At 41.7% G+C, this 22,543-nt stretch overlaps 2 protein-coding genes across 3 annotated transcripts; both read left to right on the forward strand.

Annotated features, from left to right (window-relative positions):
- Positions 1-245: 245 nt before the first annotated feature.
- On the forward strand, positions 246-18,346 carry septin5a (septin 5a). 2 transcript variants are annotated; one of them, XM_053420331.1, is made up of 12 exons: positions 246-343; positions 519-532; positions 12,841-12,931; positions 13,478-13,564; positions 14,559-14,682; positions 14,812-14,946; positions 15,064-15,181; positions 15,314-15,415; positions 16,830-16,926; positions 17,017-17,152; positions 17,280-17,376; positions 18,011-18,346. In XM_053420331.1, the coding sequence occupies exons 1-12, from the start codon at positions 298-300 to the stop codon at positions 18,071-18,073; spliced, it is 1,110 nt and encodes a 369-aa protein (XP_053276306.1). In that variant the 5' UTR covers positions 246-297; the 3' UTR covers positions 18,074-18,346. The 2 variants fall into 2 exon arrangements, with proteins under 2 accessions (XP_053276306.1, XP_053276305.1); XM_053420330.1 differs by lacking the exons at positions 246-343; positions 519-532 and adding an exon at positions 10,435-10,964 and having other exon boundaries at positions 18,011-18,345.
- A 1,501-nt stretch (positions 18,347-19,847) lies between these two features.
- gp1bb (glycoprotein Ib platelet subunit beta) lies at positions 19,848-22,476 on the forward strand. Its single transcript, XM_053420332.1, has 2 exons — positions 19,848-19,989; positions 20,958-22,476. Exon 2 carries the CDS (start codon positions 20,959-20,961, stop codon positions 21,580-21,582), a length of 624 nt encoding a protein of 207 aa, XP_053276307.1. The 5' UTR covers positions 19,848-19,989; position 20,958; the 3' UTR covers positions 21,583-22,476.
- Positions 22,477-22,543: the final 67 nt, after the last annotated feature.

The raw sequence follows: 22,543 nt of genomic DNA on the forward strand, positions 1-22,543 counted from the left end.
AGTCAAATATGTGATCGATGTTCATACTTTTACGATTTGGGACAAACCTCTGTCCTTCCACAGGACAGAGGTTTGTCAGTGGGGCTGCTGTTGACCCCCCCCCCACCCCCCATCCCTCATGGCGTCCTGTGACAGCCTCAGCTGGTGGTTAAACTCTGCGGTGTGATTGGCTGAGCGGAGGAGGGGGAGGTCCCTGTCGGCTCAGCCCGCCCACCCCCCCCCCGCTCCTTGTCCGGGCTCTGGAGGCGAGGGGCCGCTGTCAGTGAGCGGTGCGACCCGGGGAGGAGCGCGGACAACATGACGAGCAACATCAGGTACAAGAGCCGGATCCCGGTGAAAACAGGTGAGGAAGACGATGATGAAGAAGATGCAGATGATGCTGTGTTTATCCGTGTTGCATTGATCGCTTCATGTTTCTGTGTCTCTGGGCGTCGCTGCACATCCCTGCACCTGCGCCTCCTCCTCCTCCTCCTCTCTCCTTCCTCCTCATCCTCCTCATCCATCGTAATGGCCAACAGAGGACAACGCGGAGGTAAGAAACGCTCACGTGCTTATTTTCTGTGTTCTGGGGAATTATTCGTGTTTATCGTGAGGTTCTGTCTGAGATCAGCGTCGCACAGCGTCGCGTCTGCTGCAGCATCATCGGCGGTGTTTGCGCTTCTGAGCTGATGCATTCGCGTGTGTTTTTATTCGATGTTTTGTGTGAGAGATGCATGAAGGCTGCTGAGAGCATCCATGCCACCACAGACTGAGCTCTGGTCTCCACACTGACAGGAGGAGGAGGAGGAGGAGGAGGTTAGGTTTCATTTTTAGACTCATATGTGGAGCAGGCCGGCGTCACAGCATCAGCATGCCTCCACCCCTCCCTCCTTTCCTCACCATCCATCCCTTTCTCCTCTCCATCCCTCCTCTCCTCTCCATCCCTCCTCTCTTTCCTCTCCAACCCTCCTCTCCTCTCCATCCTCTCCATCCCTCCTCTCTTTCCTCTCCATCCCTCCTCTCCCTCCTCTCCATCCCTCCTCTCCTCTCCACCCTCTCCATCCCTCTTCTCCTCCATCCTTTCCTTTATCTCCATCCCTCCTCTCCTCCCTCCCAGTCCCTCCTCCCTTTCCCTCCATCCTCTCATCCTTCTCCTTCTCCAACCCTCCCTCCTCTCCTCCCTCTCATTCCTCCTCTCCTCCCTCTTCCTCCATTCTCTCCTCTCTCTCATCCTTCCTCTCTATCCTCCTCTCCTCCGCTCCCTGACACAAATATAGGCAGTTATCTGTCCTCAAGTTGATCTAATTCTCAACGTTACATCAGCTTGACTTCAGCATTATTTCAGTCGCTGCTATTGGTTGAATCCTTCCTAGTGAAGGTTCAGCAGAAAAACGAAGCTGCCACATGAGCCTTCAGGGGAGGTGATGCTCAGTGATGACCCCGGGCCCCTTCCTCCTCCTCCTCCTCCTCCTCCTCTTGCTCTGTTCATGGTGTCTGGTGACAGTAGATAAGTGGTTGCATGTGGGTTTGCTTAAATGATTCAGTGATTCCTATTATTTTGATCGTCTAATAATTCAACACATTTAAATACAACAACAGATTAAATGTCTACAACCCTTGTAGCTCTAAATAATATATAACAGTTAGTGTATGAAGTAAATACTAGTACCTGAAAACAAAAGCAATACTTTTACCACTGGAATTAAAACATGCTTTACAATAAACCTAAATTAAAAAGTGAAACGGCAATAAGAAGCATACAATTCATTACTAGCCCACTTTATTTCATTTAGTTTAATGTTTTAACCTTTTTTATTTTTGATTCATCCCTTTATGAAGCATTTTGTTGAAGTAACATTTATTAGTGTTATAATGTATATATATATATAGATTTTCATATTGGTCCAGTATTTACTCTTTTTTGTCCACGTTGTCCATCTACTCCCACATAGAAACTGGTCAGGTTCACTTTATAATTTATTTTCTCACACAAATGTACTATTGGACCAAATCCAGGGGCTGAAACCATTGTGGTCACATGCATCATAACCACACACACACACACACACACACACACACACACACACACACACACACCAACACACACAGGCACACAAGCGTATGAGTAGATTTATTGGGAACCTGGATTAGCTTGATTCTTGTAGAGTTGTGGTTTGCAGCATTTTGTGCAGAAACAGAAAAAAAGATCTAACGTTAAAATCAAAGCAAACGTTTCTCTCATCAGATTCATTTTCATCCACATAGAGTGGTTCACTCACGCTCAGTATTCAGATTACTACACAGTTTTTACACCTTGTGGGTTTTGTTGCTGGCTGTGAAACGTTCATCACTCCCACATACTCCACTGCATCTGACCCTGTTGGACACTTCCAGAATAATATTTCATATTCTGGAGGAGGAGGAGGAGGAGGAGGAGGAAACTGATAATCTACCTTGAATCAACGTTCCCAGTCTCTTCTCCTCTCCTCTTCTTCTTTCCAAGTTCCCTCCTCCTCGTTCAAAGTCCCATCACTTCATGGGACTTCATTCGCTGTGATTTTTTCGTTGCCAGGAAACAGTCTTTTTTTAATCTGTTTTTATCACTTCTCTGAAACGAGGGACTGGACGACACCATCTGCCCTACCCACAATCCTGTGTGGTGATTATTCTCGGTGTGTGGGAGGATATTCATGGGAAAATCACAGTTTTATGGACAGTTGGATATTGTATCACCTCGATATAGTGATGCACAGAGGGATCAAAGGATGTAGCACCTCTAAACTAACAGCTATATTACTGTAGGAACATCCTGACCTTTAGGACCACATGGAATGACGGCACGCTCCGGTATTTCCAGTGTTGCTGCAAAAAGTAGTTTATAAATTAATCTCACGTGATAAACTGAACAAATTTTTCTGAGCACCTCTCCGCATCAGATTAAGATTAGAATAAAAACACTTAATCTGTCCTTGATCCTTTTAACAACAAATAAAACTGAAAAGTCTCACCATAAAGTCCATTAGTGCTTAGTTTATGAGCCTTTGATCAAATCACGTGAATTTCAGTTTTCCTGAGCTCTTCTCGTTCACGTCAGATTAAGAGTGTGAAGAATAAAAACTGTTCATTCTTGATCTTTGAAACAATAGTTCAGTTTCAGCACAAGGTCCAAGCTGATGAATGTGAATGTTGATATTTCATTGATCGTTTTGAAAAAAAACTTTATTATTAACCTTTACAATGCTGTCATACTGTTTCTGACTTGTTATTTATAAGTGAAGACCTGATAGCTAATTGGAAAGTGAGACACTATTTAGTAATCACTGAATCTGATTATTTGTATTTATCCAACCGGGACAAGGCACATTATTTAACATGCGTCCAACATGTAAATGTGGTAGATTTAGCCCTGCAGGTTTTCCTCTACTTGTTTCTGTCAGTTTGATATCAAAAACATATAAAGACACAGAAATACACAGTTTTATTATGGATAATTAATAAATCAATGATATAACTGTATGATATAAGGAAGGTCACAAAAGTACAAATAATTAGTAAAATGAGCTTTGTTCTAGTTAAACAAAGAAAGTCTATAATCACTACTCCAGGTGATGACACCGGGGGAGTGTATAGTTGAGATGAACAGTAACTTGTATTGTAATGGCTCAGCAGCCGAAAAGTTAGCAGTACAACCTTTTAAAAAAGTATTATTAGAAAGTGGGATCAAATTAAAGGTAATTGATATTTTTCCACCTTATCACATCTTGATGTCTTCACTGTAACTTTCCAGGATGTCTCGCTGCAGCAGTGAACAGATGTTGAGTCAGTCTTATAAAGCACATGTGTAACTTCACTTCAGATACACTCACTCTTCCTCTCACTCTTTAAACACACTCTCGCTGCCACAGATGGGACCGTCACCGGCTCCTTGTGAGGACCAGCTGCAGAGCAGGAATGGGCGCGTCTCGGGGGGATGGGTGGGGTGTGGAAAGTGGGGATTTGAGCCCCCTGTGGCTCCATCTCCTGAACAGAAACCAGGAGGAGTGAGTGGCCGACCCAAGAAGTCTGGGATCTTCTTAGCTTGAAGTTTTCCTATGAAATAAATAGTTTAATTTCCTTGGGGGGAAGTCCTGATCCTCATTATGGTGCGAAGTTCGGTTCAAGCTGCAGCCAAAAGCAGGTGCCAGTCACCAGAGGGGTGTTAATCCTCGCAGACGTGTGTCCCAAAAATGTGGAACTATTCATTTATATGATCTTATTCCACATTTTGAGACGCTGACACAGTTTGATCATTTTTAAAATCCCTTTTTTCTCTTGCTGAAGTTTGGAAAAGCAAAAGAAAGACAACCAATGAGTCTCCAGTGGTAAACAATAATAGTATTAGAGTCCAATAGAAATAAGACAAACAAGCTTACAGATAAAAATCTAGAGATTGTGGCTTCATGGTTCTCATCCATGAGTTTTTCAGATCTGTGCCTTTAAACAGTTTATTATCCATATTGAAGAGAAAAAGGAAGTAAAGAAAAGACAAAAACTAAATCTTCTGACAGAGATTGTTTGATTTGCTCCAAATGTCCAGAGCAGGCAGGATAATATTAGATTTATGAACTGTATTAAACCCTAGAGGGGCAGTAGATTGGTTGGTTTGTCAGTTCAAAGTAAAACAACCTATGAAATCACACAACAAGACAATTTTCCCAATTTTTTCCAGAGGAGCAGTATGTGAAAACACAAATGTCAGCGTCAGCTTCTCTGGAAACTTTGTGGAACTTCTCCTGCCAGCCTCCAAGTAAAATGTCCGATCAGCCCATGTGGGAATAGAGCAGGAAGTAAGTCGATGGATTTTCTAACATGTGACGGACACAAAACTGGTAGAATACAAATATCTCCGGATGAAAAAATATCTGTCGTACACATAGAAGATGTCAATAAAGACGTCAGCGTGGAGCGACAACAGGATTCAGGAGGTTTCAACAATTAGTGCCGGCGCCATGTGGATGTGCTGCAAACATAACAATGTGCTTTCTGCAGTGGAATTAATACGTCACGTGCTGCCCTCCAGGCTCCGCCCCTTGCATGGTCCTGTTGTGAACGTGTCTGAGCCGGAAAATCTCCTGCTGCATTCTACTAATGAGACAGGGCGAAAAAATTCTCCCGATTAGGATTTTCCCGATATCTTCCAGAGTTCGGGTCTGAAAAACTGTTCCGGTGTCAGCAAATCCAAAGAAGACACCGAAACTAACACAGAGTTGGTTCATCTCCCAAAATCCTCACGTAATCACTCGACCCAAAGCTCATCCAAACCTCCTGAATATGTGAATATGTTAACCTTTTGAAACAGGTCTTAAATACATTGGTTCATTTAAAAAGATGCGAATGTAGTTTTAAACAAACCGTAGTAAATGGTGCATTCGGCTGAAAACGAACCAACAGCAGCAGAACCGTACATGTGAACTATAAATAAACTTCAGTGATCCTGTTTTTTGTAATGAAAGAACCAGAGCAGCACCGTCGCTGTTTGATGTGTTTTTAGATTAGAGATCTCTGACACCGACCTAAAACTTCCCTCCTCTCGACACACTTTCTTCTGCCTTTTTGTCCGACAGACATTTAACTGACTCGTTTGTATCATTCGACGTTGAGAAGCCGTGTTGTTCCCACCAGTGTCCCTCGTCTCCGAGTGGGCGGATGCTAAAGCTGGCCGCTGATCGCCAAGTGTCCTTCACTGAAGCTATTTTATTGTTGCCTGAGCAATTACATGCTGTCAGATTAGCATGTTTAAGAGCCAAGTGCACGCAGGCCTCCGCATCTCCAAGGAGAGAAAACACAGGGGGGAGGAGGGAGGAGGGAGGCCAGAGACTTTGGGTCCATTTATGCTGTTTTGAAACCCCCCTCTCCATCAGGCCCTCCGACCCTCACCCCCTCCCATCACCCCTCTCCTCTCCCTCTTACCCTCGTCTGCCTCACTCACTGTTTGCGATGGGGAGGAAGCGGTCAGGGTTAATGGTGTGAAAGTGCCAGCTGGACGGCAGAGAGATGCAGAGAAGTCGTCGGTAAAGGTCACTGCTCCTCACTGCTCTCCACTGCTCCTCACTGCTCTCCACTGGTGCATCACAGGGCGTCGGGCTGCTGCTGCAGAGACTCCACATGATTCTAAACCCACCCTTTTATACCACTTGATGATCGATTCTCGAGATCATGTCTCTGTTCTGAGGAAGGGTGGAAAGCAACTGAATACAGATGTTCTTATTTCTCTCGAGGCGGAGAGGATTTGTCATGTACATATTTTTATATACAGTATTTTTTCTTTTCCAACTTCCACAAATTCCCCTCTCACTTTCACTTTCAGCCACACCTGTGCTGAGGCTCTGATGATGGTAACCTTTTAACCATCATCAGGGTCAATTTCTGAGGATTATGACCAAATATCTTCTAACCTTATGATACTTTGATCAGCTTCAGTGTTAGCTACGCTTTGTGTTTAGTTATTTAGCAAAGGCTACAATTTTGACACACTAATCTAAGATGGTGGAAATGCTCTGTACAGCTAAAGTAAATGTAATGTGTTTGGCGACAGCGTGTTTTTTGTTGTTGACCCAGGCACATAACTGTCACACCAGAGTGTGAGTTTCACACCCAGAGTCACTTCGTCTGTGGTTTCCACGAGAAAGCAGCAGGTTTGTAAATATTGTCGTCATTGGTCTGCAAATAAACAAGATGATGATATTTCCTGTCATGGTTTAGCTGTACAGGAACTTAATTAGAAGGAGACAGGTTTACAACATAAAACCCTCAACCTGAAGATGTGAGCTGTAGAATCATGTTGATATGAGCATTTAGCTCAATGTCATAATGTACATAATTCACTTACATTTCATTTAGTCCCATTCTTTTAACATTTTCATGCAGGAGGCCCGGTGACAGAGACAAGAAGAAATATCCCATTCTTCCACATTTTCAAATTTGTACGGAAATAAAACCCTGGACATATCACCAGTGCATTGCCGTGCCGACATAAAGAGACCAACAACTTTTCACGCTCCAATTTTGCAAGAAATTAAATCTCCAATTATCATAAACCCTGTCTGCATGTCTCTGGACCTGGAGAAAACCCCCACAGACACGTGCAAACTCCACACAGAGAGGATTTAAACCCACAACCTTCTTGCTGCGTTAACCATTGCACCACTGTGCTGCCTCGGGCCTACGTTATCTTGTACAAACACGTTCAGCAGTGGACCAGTCAGCTGATCCCACAGAAACCCTAACCCAGCGTGTTTGTCTGAGACTTTAAAGTGTGAACAAGCTGGACAGTCAGATGTGTGATTCTTCTCACTCTGAGTTTAGATTTTTAAATTCCTTTTTCGCCCGTTCTCTGTGTGTTTGGGTTGTGGTGTCTTGAAACTGTTTGGCAGTGAGGAGTGATGTGTCCGCTGCTGGACCAGATTCATTTGGATATTGTCCTGTATGTTTGTGTAGCTGTATTGTGTGTGTTTGTGTGTCTGTGTGTGTCTGTGTGTAGCCTGGCGGTGAAGTCGACCGCTGTGGCCTTTTGAGAGTTGCTTCCGTTAAGGCCGCAGCTTTGTATGAAGTGAGAGGAAGAAGCTGAGCCTGCTGCCCGAGTGGCTGATCTCTGGATCTGTGCCTCTGCAGAACTGACAGACACACACAGAAGCGCAGACTCACAGTCATATGGTGAAGAACGGACATAGAAGATGCTTCTAAAGTCGCCCACGCACACAGCAGCTTGTGTTTCCAGTCATTAGTCCTGAGTCATGGTTCCTCCTCGATGTCTCTTTGCACCTGCTGTTCTACATCCGACCCTCTCTCTGTTTGATCAGCTGGAAACGAGCAGAGAGGTGAAGCCGACCTGAAACTTTGACAATTTAGATCTCACATCAACCTGTGTGTTTGGTAACTTTGCAGGTTGACACACACACACACACACACACACACACACACACACACACACACACACACACAGACACACACACACACACAGACACACACACTGAGAGTAACCAGAGTAGACAACATGGTGGCTGATTTCCTTTGCATCCCTTTCATCAAAGTCTTGAGCGGGGCTTTCTAAACTTTCAGTTAAATGACATCATAGATAACTGATTCACATGCTGTAAAATAAAGCAAGTCAATGTGTTTTAAATGTTGAACTAATACTTTTAATAAAGTATTACTTTTAATTTCCACTTTTAATATCCATATGTTTGGGCAGTGATCGACTCAGGAAATCCTCAGAGTGCATTGATATTTCATGAGTTTGACTTTATATGTGTTCACAAATCAAGAGGGAAGGACATACATAGTATTTTATAATCTCAAATCTCTTCTGGTACCATAACATTTCACCCATTCATCCTGTTCCTTCGATTTGACATCACTTTCATTCATCTCCGTGTGTGTTTGAACAAAATAACTTAAAAGCTCCCTGATGGATTCCCACTAAACTTGTTATAGGAAAATTACATGGGAGGGCGTCTCCAGGCAATTTCTATTGTGAGCTGATTGGTCAAAGGTCAAGGTCAAGGTCAACAATATGGTCTGAAAAACACATTCCAAGATATCTCTGCAAATGATTGGACCAGTGAGACAATCTAGAGCTTTTATGGATAAGAAAATGTTTTCCTATCATAATATATCACATGACGTCATGAAGAAGTCACAAAGAAGTCAGAAAATGACATCATTACAAAAATACATTTTCTGAGGGATCTCTGCCTCCTATAGGATTTTATAGACACGACCTGAATCTTACATAGTCCGAAAAGTTATTCACAATGATACGGAAGGAATTATGTTATCACAAAGCGAGAAAATTACATCACACACTGTAGTAATGCATCAACTTCTGCGACCAATCAGATTGTATAAATGGATGAATCATGATGATGTCATCATAAAATGGCCTCATTACAATATGATGGCTTGCATAATTTCTTTAGTTACATACGTCCCTTACCCTCTGACGCTGTTCACTGAACATAATGATCTCATTAGACTTGCAGATTATATTTAGTGCATCTGTGTGTGTGTGTTTGCGTGTGTGCGTGAATAGACAGCTGGCTAGAGAGTGGTGCTGGAGGTGGGGGTTTAGTCGGGGGTCTTTTGTAATACCATTTCATGGCATCTGTTCCTATCTGCAATTCAGATTGACCCTCCCACCCCCCCGCCACATACACCAACTCACTCCTTCATCACCTCAGCTCTTCTTCTATCATCAGCCTCACTGTCATGGCTGAGAACACCTCAAGTGTTTCTTCCACATATCATCAACTTTTTTTAAATCCGAGTCAGGTCCTCTGTCTCCCTCCTGTGGAGTGACGTGGGATGTTTGCATCCTGTACGTGGCATCACCGCGGGGTGTTGCCTAGCTGAGGAGGAGGCGAAAAATAAACTAAACAACTTCAGCTTCTTCTATTTCAAAGAGCATTTAAGCTCTGCTGCCCACATCATGTATGAGGCGGACACACCCACACACACACACACACACACACAAACCACCATCACATCTGGAAGTAATCAAGTTCAACCTCTGCCATGACATGTACCTCATTCACCTCCACATACACACACACGCACACACACACGCACACACACACACACACACACACACACACTGAGAGTAACCAGAGTAGACAACATGGTGACTGATTTCCTTTGCATCCCTTTCATCAAAGTCTTGAGCGGGGCTTTCTAAACTTTAAGTTAAATGACATCATAGATAACTGATTCACGTGCTGTAAAATAAAGCAAGTCAATGTGTTTTAAATGTTGAACTAATACTTTTAATAAAGGTTATTCTTTATGTGATCAACAAAACAGCAGTTGTAAAAAGTAAGCTGTGTTGTTGAATGGGTTTACATAGAGAAAAATTAGTTTTAAAATAAAGCATAAATTATAACGAGCATCCTGATTAAAGCTTTCTATATTTTTTAAATTTGTTCAATAGTAGAATTAGCATATCTTGGATCTTGAGGAGAAATATTGGAAAAGAAATGAACTGAAAATGAAAAGAAAAACACCCATGGCAAATTTTTTAGGTGCTCAAACCGAATAATACACATAATAAATTATAAATAAAGATAAGAATCATTTAAGTTAAACCAAAAAATTAGGAGACACAAACACTTTTCAATACAACACATGTGACATGAGAATATGAAGCTCAGGTGAGGACGCGTGGACAAACACTCACAGCCGTCACCAAACATATTGACGTGTTAATTCTCTTGATAACCTGATGATCTCACTGCTCAGGTCTGTTCCTGCAGCTTCTGTGTCTTTATCTGCTTCAGCTTTGTCACAGTCAAGCTCAAGTCAAGCTCTTTCATATGTTTCATATCTTTTAAAAGTGAATTCAACTCTTTCTGTCCGTGCGTCTGCTCCTCCTCGTCACCGTGGTCACTTCACTAAGCGCAGACTTTTATTTTTCAACTGTCGCAGCTGGGGGAGGGAGCACAGGCCGAATGAATGAGTTTCTTTTAGACTTTCGTTGCTTCCATCCCTGCCCCGTTTCCTCCCTCAAATTGCCACCTCTCTCTCGTGCTCCCTCTCTCCTCGTTTCCCTCCCTCTCAGACAGAATTCCTTCCTACCTGTCTGGACAGGGAGCGTCGGAGCGCCACAGGGCAAAGGACAGAAAGAAGCGGAGAAAGGAGGTGGGCAGGCAGGGGGGAAAGAAAAGAAAAGGGAATCCAGAGAAGGAGAGCAAGAGGAACAAAGGGGTCAGATTTAAAGAGCACAAACAGGAAAGAGGTGCATCAGAGCGATTGAGGGACAGAGAGAAAGTGACAGACGAGTTTCTAAGCTTGTATAGTCTTTGCTGCATCCTGTTTCCTGCTGGGTTTATTTTTCGACGTTCTGAGACCCGTGGCTATTTTGGTTGGAGTGGTTTGGGATGGATGCCATCATGCTGCAGGAGAAACTGGTGGAACGGCTTCTGTGCCCACGAGTGAGAACGGCCAGACAGAAGGTAAAGGTTTGGATTCTTCAGAGGAGATAAGTGCAGGATAATCAAAGAAGGTCTTTCAATATACACTGAAATATAAAGTCTCCGAGTTCAGGATTGGTTTTTGAAATGCAGAAACAGGAAGTCCTCACACCTGTAAACTGACTGTCAGCATCTTTCTAATGTTATTCTGACTTTCTCTGGACGTCTCTGAGATTCAGTTCACTCTTTGGAAATGTCTGCTGGGTGACAGATTCACTGCTGGGATAATCGAATGCTTTATTTTTATGATTACGCACAGATTTATTTGCAGCATTCCTCATTCTCACTTAGCTGGCTATTTGGGCAAGTGTGTGTGATCGCACAATCTGAGTGTGTGTGTGTGTCTGTGTGTGTGTGTGTGTGTGTGTTTTTATGAAAGCGATCCTCACGCCAGGGGGCTGTCGGAAATGCCTGTGACAAGTTATGACAGCGTATGAGGATTCTGACTGTGCGTTGGACTTGTGTGTTTGCAAAGTTTAAAAAAAAGAGCTTTTCAGTTCTGTTGAATGCAGCTTCTGTGTTGTGTGTGTATGTGTGTGTTTGTGTGTGTGTGTGTGCACTCGGTGGGGGCCTCCAGTGTGTATTTCTATCTCCACTTGTCAGCACTGCGGGGTAAAGATGACGTTCTGCCAGATGCGGCAGTGAGACCCTGCAGGACTGAGAGCTACTGTCCGACACAGTGAGAGCCTGGCATCCTGTGGTTCCCTTTGTGAGAGACTTAGTGGAAAATCTGAGACGCTGGTTATTCTCAGCTGGGAAGAGGAGGAATGCTGCTGTTCACGTGTTTTTCCACGCAGTTGTAGATTTTCTGTATTTAAAAGGCAGCCTGTCTGTTGTGGTCGTTTTTAAAGCATCAGCCGGAGCCAGATTCACGTTGTCTCCACATTAAAATGGTTATTTGGCGTCTGCGTCTATTTTTAAACTGCTGACTTTTGATGTTTTTATAGTAGAGCTGAAACAATGAGTCGATTCTCCACTTAGTCAAATTACCTAATAACTTCTATTAACTCTTTTAACAAGAAGACCAAATGGTCTCACGTTGTTGTTTCTCAAACGTGAGCATGTTGTGCAGTGGTGGAAGAAGCAGTGTAGAAATACTCTGATACAAGAAGTCCTGCTTTCAAACAATTGCAAAACATATTAGCTTTGAGAATATTTAATGTACTAGAAGCAAAAGTACACATCCTGCAGAATTTTGGAATCCATATAGAATTATAACGGTTGCTTCAACATGCACTGGTGTCGTTGATGTTCTGTAAATATATGTAGCTTTTCAATTTTGCCCCTAAAGGATCAATACACTTATATCTTAACCTATACTAATAAATCATACTGACTTATTGATTAAATCAAGTAAAGTAATCATATAGGTGTAAAAAACGATATCAGTGAGGTCAAATAACAGCAAAATTGACATAACATGCTCCTTAGAGTTTAACTTAAATAAGTTATTTTCTGTAAATGTACTTAATGACTTCTCAGTCTTTTTTTTAAAGTAAACTGATTATTATTTGTTTAGAACTGGTGGTGAAAGAAAAAGAGTAATTTAGAGACAATCATTTTTGTTTGCAGTTGATTCTTTTTCCTATTGATGGGATAATGTTTTTTTCCTCAAGCCTAAAGTGATGTCCTCATATGAAGCTGTAACCAGAGAATGTTTTGCTTTTCTGCTTGAACAAATATTGGAAAAAAATCAAAGAATTTATCCAAACAGCTGCCAGTGATTTCCCTGTGTGATCCACAGCAGCTGTCAAGTGAACTGATTGAAACATCACAGACTCTTTCACAAAGTATTTTTTTTTTTACTGAAACTAAAAACCGTCTCCTTCCTCTTCTGTGTCTTTTCTTTCTGTCTCAGGAGAAACAGTATGTGGGTTTTGCAACTTTGCCCAATCAAGTCCACAGGAAGTCGGTGAAGAAAGGCTTCGACTTCACCCTGATGGTGGCAGGTCAGTTTGTCAGTCTGGAGCTGAACGAGCGAACGTGAAAGGAAACTAGTATTTCTCCTGTAAACATCGGTGAACAAGATATTAAAAAACAATATAATTCAGCTGAAAATACCATGAGGTTGAATCAACACACCTTTAACTAGAATGAGTCCCAGTACAGCACATACTTCACATACCTCCACCAAGGCCCAACAGTCCCATTAAATCACATCAAGCTGCACTAACTTACACACACTCGTAGATATCAGTCCCCTGAATATACCAGATCTTGTTTAATCAAGATCCATGATTAATTCTCTGTGAGATCAATCGAATGTTTTTGGGAAATTCTTTTGTTGTTGTTTTGGTGTAATCTTGCTTATAAACAAACAATCAAAACAAACAAACAGGAGTGAAAAAACATAGCGTTATTGGTGGAGGTGATAAAACAGCTTCAATACAAACTGATGGATTTATGCAGGATGATGAAATTAATTTTCTATCACTACAATCAGTTCATTTGTATGTGATATACATACATTATATTTGTGTGTCTGTGTGTTGCAGGAGAGTCTGGAATGGGTAAATCCACCCTGGTCAACAGCCTGTTCCTCACAGACCTCTACAAAGACAGGAAGTTGCTGAACGCTGAGGGTGAGTCTTCCTGCTCTTTATCATCTCCCTCTGATGTCTGATGTCTCTGTTTTGCACATCAACGTCTGACCTACATCTGCAGCGACAAAATCTTTTTTGGTACATTTGCACTTGATTAACTGGGAACGTGTACTGTCGGTGATAGTTCATATTTTTGTGGGGGACATATCCCTGTCAAAACAAGACATTGATTTAAATTTCAGACCAGTTATTTATTAAATCAGGGCACAGTATGAAAACTTAGCTTATAAAGATTTCATATAATGTGATGCAAGGAAAAATCTGCCAATCCTTTATGAATGTAGGTGTTAGTTTGTTTTAATCATATCCTTGTAATTATACAAAAGATGAATGTGTGTTTCATGTCTTTCATGTTGTTGGTGCTATTCATACAGTTTAGAATGGAAGGGAAATAACTTTCAACATTCATTTTGTAGAAATATTTCTGATGTCCTCCTATTTCTTATATTATTTACTCCTAAATTGGAAATATAATCCCTCACTTCCCAATATTCATGAGAATAACAGAACAGATGTGTAAACTTTATTGAACATTAGCTGAACATAATAACTAGTGTGTTGTGTTGTGTGTGTTGTGTGTGTTGTTGTGCAACCTGGGTGAACATGTGATAACCGGTTTGTACGGTTGGTGCAGCGGCCTCTAGAGCTGCAAATATGTATTAATCCATCATCAAAAATAGTCCCCATCAAATGTACAATTTAGTGCTGTTATGGTCATTTTTACTCAAACCTGTTTTCATGGGATTTTTTTATAAAAATCAAAAAATATCATTTTGAGCTTTATCCTTTTTTACAGCTTTCTAATCAGTCGAATAATGATAATCAATCAGGCCACTGCTGCTTAATGAATAGAGAAACCATCAATTATCATGAATCATTCCATTATCATCCGTCATCTGTTGCATCCCCTCCTTCCCCCCCTGTCACTCACTCACTAACTCTGCGACTCCTTCTCCGTGTCGATGCCTTTCAGAGCGAATCAACCAGACGGTGGAGATCATCAAGCACACGGTCGACATCGAGGAGAAAGGAGTCAAGCTCAAGCTGACCATCGTGGACACGCCGGGGTTCGGAGACGCCGTCAACAACAACGAGTGGTGAGCTGCAGGATCTGCTGTGTCTGACTCAGCCGGAACTCACAGGGTCTCGAGGAGCTGCTAATGTCGTCTGTTTCTCTGTGTGTGTGTGTGTGTGTGTGTGTGTGTGTGTGTGTGTGTGTGTCCCAGCTGGAAGCCAATCACAGACTATATAGATCAGCAGTTTGAGCAATACTTCAGGGACGAGAGTGGACTGAACAGAAAGAACATCCAGGACAACAGGGTCCACTGCTGCCTCTACTTCATCCCTCCATTTGGGCACGGGTAATAACACACACACACACACACAGACAAACACACACATACACACACACACACAGAGCGTCACCTTTTCCACCTCACAAAGTCAACGATTAAACAGTATTGAACTTCTCTCCACAGGCTGCGTCCGGTCGATGTTGAGTTCATGAAGGCGCTCCATGAAAAAGTCAACATAATTCCACTCATTGCAAAAGCTGACTGCCTCACGCCCAACGAGATAAAGAAGCTCAAAGACAGAGTGAGTCCCGGATCTGTAGATCTGCAGCTCCGCGGAGAATCCGAGATGTTTGCATTGTGTTTTATTACTCATTGTATGACCCTGATTCTGATGTGTGTTTTGATGTGTGTGTGTGTGTGTGTGTGTGTGTAGATACGAGAGGAAATAGACAAGTTCGGGATCAAAGTGTACCAGTTCCCTGAATGTGACTCCGACGAGGATGAAGAGTTTAAACAACTTGACAAAGAGCTGAAGGTGAGTCAGACACAGTGAATGGAGATATCTGCATGTTTCTTTTTTTTTTTACAAACATTTTTTTTGATTTCACATTTGAAGTAGACAATACAATCAGAGACAGTTTCATTTCCATTTTGTATAACCCCATGCCCATCCCACCCATCCCAGAGATCTTCAAACATTTTAACAGCAGTATAATATACCACATCGGTTTTAGATAACACGACATACAGAAATGAGATATCTGCATGTTTGGCGACAGATTTAGAAATTGAGTAAATAAAAGAAGGACAACAAATGATTATTTCTTGCTGATTGCATTGATAATTCATTCAACATATTTCACAGAGTCTTTTTATTCTCTTTCAATCCCTGTTTCATATTTTATTTGACATATTATATGATTATACATTCAGCCTGATTAGAGGATTAAAGAAAACAATGAGATGCAATGGAAAGCTTAAAAAAGGTAGTAGTAGTTGAGCAAAGATGATTTCTCATTTTCTTATTCATACCACATGCAGATAGTTTCACATTCAGGTAGAGAGATTATAAGATATCTTAATATCACTACCTACAGAGTTTAGTTTTTATTTCTCACGTTGTGAAAACCTGAACAGAAACGTGTTTGTCCTGAAACAATGTCCTCGTTTCACAGGATAATCCACCGGCTTCGCTGTGAGCCACTTTCACAGGGAATTAACTTTTTGAATGCAGCTGTAGTATGAAAGCTGTTCAGTGAGGTCTGTGGATTATCCAAGACTAAACACTTCACTCTGTTTCACCTGTTTCTGAACTTTTGCAGAAGTTCAGGAGTTTACATGTGTTCCGTTCAGAGGGGCCTCTCACCGCTGATCGCCCTATTGTGTCGTGATGAACATCATGAAAAGTCTGAAGTGAAGGGGCAGTTTTGTGAAGCTGTGAATTCAATTCTTGACAAACACTGCTTAAATTCGGGTGTGATCATTGAATTATTTATTTTGTAAAGTTACACAAAACTTTCGGATGATTTTGCAGTCGGAAAGAAACTGACTATGGAAACTATAGAAAGATGAGTTAAGTTATGTTCTTCTCAAATCCTGGATTAATAAAAACCAGATTTGTGTACATGGCGAGAGACAAACTCAAAGTCAATAAGATTAAGTGTCTTTTTAAAGGGTGAACTGACCCTTTAATATTTGCTCTATTAAATCGAGGCATAGCTGCAGCTCAGAGGTGATGAACGTAGGCCAAGGCTTGTGACATGAATCCCCTGATCAGCCGTGAAGATCAGATCAGATCAGATCTTTAACGTGTCTGGACAGTTACAGTCAGGTTTCTCTAGTGACTGTTTGTAACTCTGAATATGTATCAGGGCTCAGTTTGCTCCGTCAGCTTTCTCTGGGTAGACGTCAGTTAACGCTGCCCTCCTATGTGTGTGTGTGTGTTGCAGGAGTGCACCCCCTTCGCTGTGATCGGCAGCAACACGGTGGTGGAGGCCCGGGGGCAGAGGGTCAGAGGTCGACTGTACCCCTGGGGCATCGTAGAAGGTACGCTGGTGTTTCCTCTCCCGTCAGCCTGAGCTGGAGTCAGACACAGTTTGTGTGTGAAACTGAATCTTTGTCTTTTGTGTCTTTCAGTGGAGAACCAGTCGCACTGTGACTTTGTGAAGCTGAGGAACATGCTGATTCGCTCGCACATGCACGACCTGAAAGACGTGACCTGTGACGTCCACTATGAGAACTACAGAGCACAGTGCATACAGGAGATGACCATGTACGCGTGAGAGAGAACACTGATGGTGTTTTGTAAACATAAACCGCTGTTGTTGCTTGATGTCGCTACAGATGTCAGATCAGATTTGTCTTGTTGACACCTCCTTCGTTTCCTCCTCTTCTCTCAGTAAACTGGCTCAGGACAACCGAATGGAGAGTCCCGTCCCGTTCCTGTCCACTCCAGATGTGGAAACTGAGAAACTCATCAAAATGAAAGATGAGGAGGTACGAAGCATCATTTGCTGCTTCAGCAGACCATGAATGACCTTTGTTTTTATATCTGATACGACTGACAAACCCCGGAATGTAACAAGGTTTACATCTTTGCTTCAATCTTTGCACTTTGATAAGTTTTAACTTCAAGCTCAAAGTCCTCTGTAAGTCTTTCCCGGAGAATTGTTTAATCAAACCAAAAACCAATCCTTAGATGCATAGAGAGGAAAAACACAAGGTGCACAGAAATGCAAAAAAGCTGCAAGCAGAAAACTTCCCTGTCATTCAAAACAATAACTCAAAACTTGTATTGTAGAAAAACGAGCTGTGGAACCTTTGCAAAAATTGGTCATCATGAACTTAGCAAGCATGATTTGACACTTTATCATCCCTGGTTTGGAAAAATGTCACCATTGCATCATCATGTGGAAACTTTGCCACTAGATATTTCGTTAGTGTTATTTAGGGATTCAAGAATATAGAGCAACAAACCAGCAAAGAGCCTCCTCATCAGCCACGTGCATAAACCAACATTAGAAGAAATCCCTTATTTTCCGAAAATGTTTATCATCTGTTTATGTGTGAAACCATCGGGAATTTTAAATGCATGAGTTTAACCCGTCCAAACCTTCCTCTCCGCCTGCAGCTGAAGAAGATGCAGGAGATGCTGAACAAGATGCAGCAGCAGATGCACCACAAAGACCAGTGACATCTCTCAGAGCAGAGCTGTGCTGTAGCGCCACCTGCTGTTCCCCCCCCCCCCCCCCCCCACCCCCTGAACGACAGTGAGAGACACCTCCAGTCAAGGGAGCGATGGACGTCAAGTGTCAGTGGCAACTCTGGTTGTACATTTATCTTCAGTTTGGTGCTTTGTATAGTTTGTTTGCCCGGAGACTTGTTTCATCAGAGTTGTTGTTTTGTTTTGTTTTGTTTTTTTCTTCTCAAAAAGTATCTGTTTGAGTATCCCCCCCCCCCCCCCCCCCGTCTTAACATATATAATATTAATGTGTAATTTAAATTACTAGTCAGTGTATCTAATTTATAAATGCAATGCTAGACCTTTTTCAATATTCTGTCAGGGTATGACCATGTGTGATATAAGATGTTTTGTAAAGAAATTTAGGTTGTTGGTCTTGAACCTGGATATTGTTTTTTATTATGTGTGTGTGTGTGTTTGTGTGAGCGAGTGTGTGTATCTCATGAAATTTCCTTAGACAACACCAGGTATCCATCCATAGATCTCCCATTTGACAGCTGAGGTACCACAGTGACTTTACTTTTTATTAAGGTGTTTATTTCCTCTCTGATCCTCATTAATATCTTCATGTAACCTTTTTTTTTTTTACTAACATATGGCAAGTCAAAAAAAAATCCTCCTCCAGCATTTTTTTAACCTGTGCTGGTGGAGCTGAAAATGCACTTATTGCCAGTGGCTAACTGTGAATGGAGAGCCTTTGACGTAATGAGAGGGTTGGTACATGTGCGAGCATGCTGCCGTTACTCGTATCCGCTGAATGCTGTGGACCTATTTTTACTGCTTTATAGCCAATGCCCCCTGTGCTTGTATTAAAATGCATCATGACCCACAGTTTGCTGCTGTGCTACGATGAGGTGTTGAGAATAACGACGAGCAAATGCTGTGTTTACGCTTCTGTTTTAATAATTCTGCCCTCGTCAGTGAAGGTGTGTATCCTATGAATGCTTGAGTGTGTGTGTGCGTGAGTGTGTGTGTGCGACCGTGTGTGTGTGTTGACTCTGCTGATGCTGAGACACAGAACATATTTTGCCTGAAGGCTCTGAGCTCAGCCTGTGCCCCTCTTATATAAAGGTGTGACAAATAAACCCTTGTTTCTCGTCAGTCTGGCTCCGCTGCCTCTGTCAATCTCCAGAGAAGAACGCAGCTCAGCGTCCTCTCGTCACTTCCGGAGTCTGAGCAGCTCGGGGCCGGAGCTGCTGCATGGACATTATCTGCTGATTCATGTTTATCTCCTGCAGACATTCTTCCTCTGCACGCCACACGACATCTTCTCCCTGTCAGTCAGAGGAGACACATGTAACGATAGTATATGAGCAGTGGTGGAAAGTAACAGAGTACAATTTCAGGGTACTTATACTGCTACTGAGTGCTGGTAGATTTTTGTTGATACAGATAATTAATACAAACAAATAAATTATAATGTATTATTACAGTTTAGGCAGTGATCCCCATTTACACATGAAGGCATCAATTATAATATAATGACATCATTCTGGAACAAATCTGCATAATGAGTATTTTGCTATTACTGCTATTACTATTAGTGCTTTTAATTGAATAAAGTACCTGAGTGGGAGTAGACGTTTTGCATTCAAACTTTTAGTAACTTTTAAAACTATAGTAAATAAAGTTTACAAATAAATGTAGGTGAGTAAAAATAACAGCACTGTGTTCAAGCACTTAAATACTGTTCTGCACATCTGTGTACATTCATATTTGACAGTGGTCTTTATCAGTGAGTGCCAGCCGGCAGAAACACACACACACACACACACACACACACAGACAGACAGACAGACACACACACACTGCTCTCAGAGCGTCAGTCAGAAACAGTGTCTCTCTCCTGAAGACGCACAGCACTGAAGGTAAATCATTCTCTATATTGAGACTTTTCTGTTCTGTAACTTTCATTAACATTAATTATGTTATTTACATTCAAACTAAATATATCTAAATATAAATTGGTTTGCAGCTTCAAGCTATATACTAGTGAAGGAAAGTAGAGAGTTTTCATGGTGTCAGTTTACTGAACCAACAAAATATCTTGTATAATGAACAAGTTAAGGCAGTTGTCTATGCTATGTGAATGCATACTACTACTTCTATGTAAATTTAGTAAACATCACATGTAGTATCACATATTTATTTGTATAAAATCTGTGTGGAAGTAGCCTTAAAAATATATTGCTTTAAAACATATTACAAATAATGTGTACTCATATAAAAAGCGGGTAATGGAGTTTTCTTTAATATATAGACTAGAATATTAAAAAAACTGTACACATTCTAACACACAACATTTACAGTGTAAATTAAAACTTAACTACCTCAACACCACAAAGTTCAGACACACAACTTACTACAGAGCTGAATCAGTAAGTTGTGTGCCTACATATCCCAACAAATAAAGATATGTATGCGTTCCTGTCTCTATTCTTGTACAGCTCTTGTAAACCATTTGATTACATTTATAATGTAATGTTTTATAATGATAATGAACTATTAGTTATCAACATGAAATTTATCAGTGTTTAAAGAAAGCAGATACTTTTACAATATTTATTTTTACTTGCATGGCAGTCGGCAGTTTGGAATAAAGGGGTTTATCTATGTTTATGGCCGTGTTTTAAAAACTTTAAATGTTTAAGGTTTATTTTTTCCTGTAACAGTTGAGTGACCTTTTGTTGGAGGCTCATATTGAATCAGACAGGAAATTGTGTGGGTGTCTGTATTATTTCGTTTTCCTACAAATTAATATGGTGCGTGGCAAAATCCCTCCCCTCTCCTCTCCTCTCCTCTCCTCTCCTCTCCTCTCCTCTCCTCTCCTCTCCAGCATGACGGGGCTCTTGCTCCTGTGTCTGCTCCTCCTGTGTCAAGGTCAGAGGTCATCAGCGTGCCCTCACCTCTGCTCCTGTCACGGTGGTCTGGTGAACTGCAGCAGCAGGTCTCTCACCTCCTCCTCGCTGCCCACCAGTTTCCCTGCTGGGACCACTGAGCTCCGTCTCGACACCAACCTGCTGACCACGCTCCCTAACGGCCTCCTGGACAACTTGAACTCCCTCCGCTCTGTCTCCCTTCATGGTAACCACTGGGTGTGTGACTGTGGCGTCCTCTACCTGCGAGCCTGGCTCCTGCGTCGGCCCGCCGGCCTCACATCCCACCTGGGCGTCAACTGCAGCTCCCCTCCCAGCTTGAGAGGGCGACTGGTGGTGTATCTAACCGAGGAGGAGGTGCTGGAGTCCTGCCACTACTGGTACTGCGACCTGGCCTGGGCCTCCCAGGTGTGTCTGTTTGTGTTTGTGGTGGTGCAGGTGGTTCTGCTCGTGGCCCTCATCGTGTTCCTGAGGAGATTCGAGAGGTTGTCCAAAGAGGCGAGGAGAACCAAAGAGGAGAGCTTCACAGCCGGGGAGGATCCGAGGGAGAACGAGTACTCACTTATGAAGGACAGCAGCATCTGAGAATGATGACATGCACAACTTCCCCTCTTTTTTTCAGTTTTTCCTCCAAGCGTTATCATGTGGGGAAAACGCTTCCTGTCTTCATGAGAAAAATGTGTCTTATCATCTACATAATGATATCAAGAATAATATTTGGAGAATAAAATGTTAAATATGTTGTGAGTGGTACGTTTAACCCTTCAAAATAAACGTTTTCTCTAGTGAACCAACTATCTCATGACATTTCTAACTCCTCATACATATTTAACATTTGAGAACTTCATCGTATTAAAGGGACTGTAGTCACGTCAATTTGAATGCAGTTATACAGTCATGCCCCTCCTCTCTGTGTCATGCATTTTACATGTTTACAGTATAAAGCAACATAGTAAATTTAGACATGTAAAGTATATACATTTGAACTCATTTCACTCACTTCCATTAATATATTTGATGTGAAATACGTGATACCACATGTTCATGCCACACAATGACACACAAAGAAACAACACAGAAACTTTCCACCTGAACCAAAACCCACTTGTTCGAATGATCAGATTTCAGTTTCCTTTCTTCACAGGATGTCTCGGTTAAATTTACTTTTTTTCTGTGCTCCTACTCAAAACTTTCAGTCGCTTTAATTATGGATGTGAGAGGAATACAAATAATAATTAAGCTTGATCAAGAAATGGTTATGTCAATTTTATTTTTTTCTGAAGGCCCTATATTTCATTTGCAATTTTCTATCAACCTTTTGTGTCATTCCTTCATCATAAATATATCAACTTATATTGACTGTATCATGTTTAGACTTGTCCCACTTATAATTTTATATATATGCATTCGAAACTGTTTTCTAATCGATTTTATTGCATTATGGACTAAATCAATAAAGATATTTGACAGAAAATAAAATTGATTATTTCCTTTCATCTAATTCAAATATATTTGCTGGTCGGCTGATTTTTCATTCTACATGTGC

Source organism: Pleuronectes platessa, chromosome 4, assembly GCF_947347685.1.
Source record: "Pleuronectes platessa chromosome 4, fPlePla1.1, whole genome shotgun sequence".
Lineage (NCBI taxonomy): Eukaryota > Metazoa > Chordata > Actinopteri > Pleuronectiformes > Pleuronectidae > Pleuronectes > Pleuronectes platessa.

Excerpts from the sequence above, each read along its gene's own strand:
- septin5a (XM_053420330.1), top strand. The coding sequence starts at position 10,890 with ATGGATGCCATCATGCTGCAGGAGAAACTGGTGGAACGGCTTCTGTGC. Across the intron at positions 17,153-17,279 it reads TGCATACAGGAGATGACCAT|TAAACTGGCTCAGGACAACC; the intron begins GTACGCGTGAGA and ends CTCTTCTCTCAG. Across the intron at positions 17,377-18,010 it reads TCAAAATGAAAGATGAGGAG|CTGAAGAAGATGCAGGAGAT; the intron begins GTACGAAGCATC and ends CTCCGCCTGCAG.
- gp1bb (XM_053420332.1), top strand. The coding sequence starts at position 20,959 with ATGACGGGGCTCTTGCTCCTGTGTCTGCTCCTCCTGTGTCAAGGTCAG.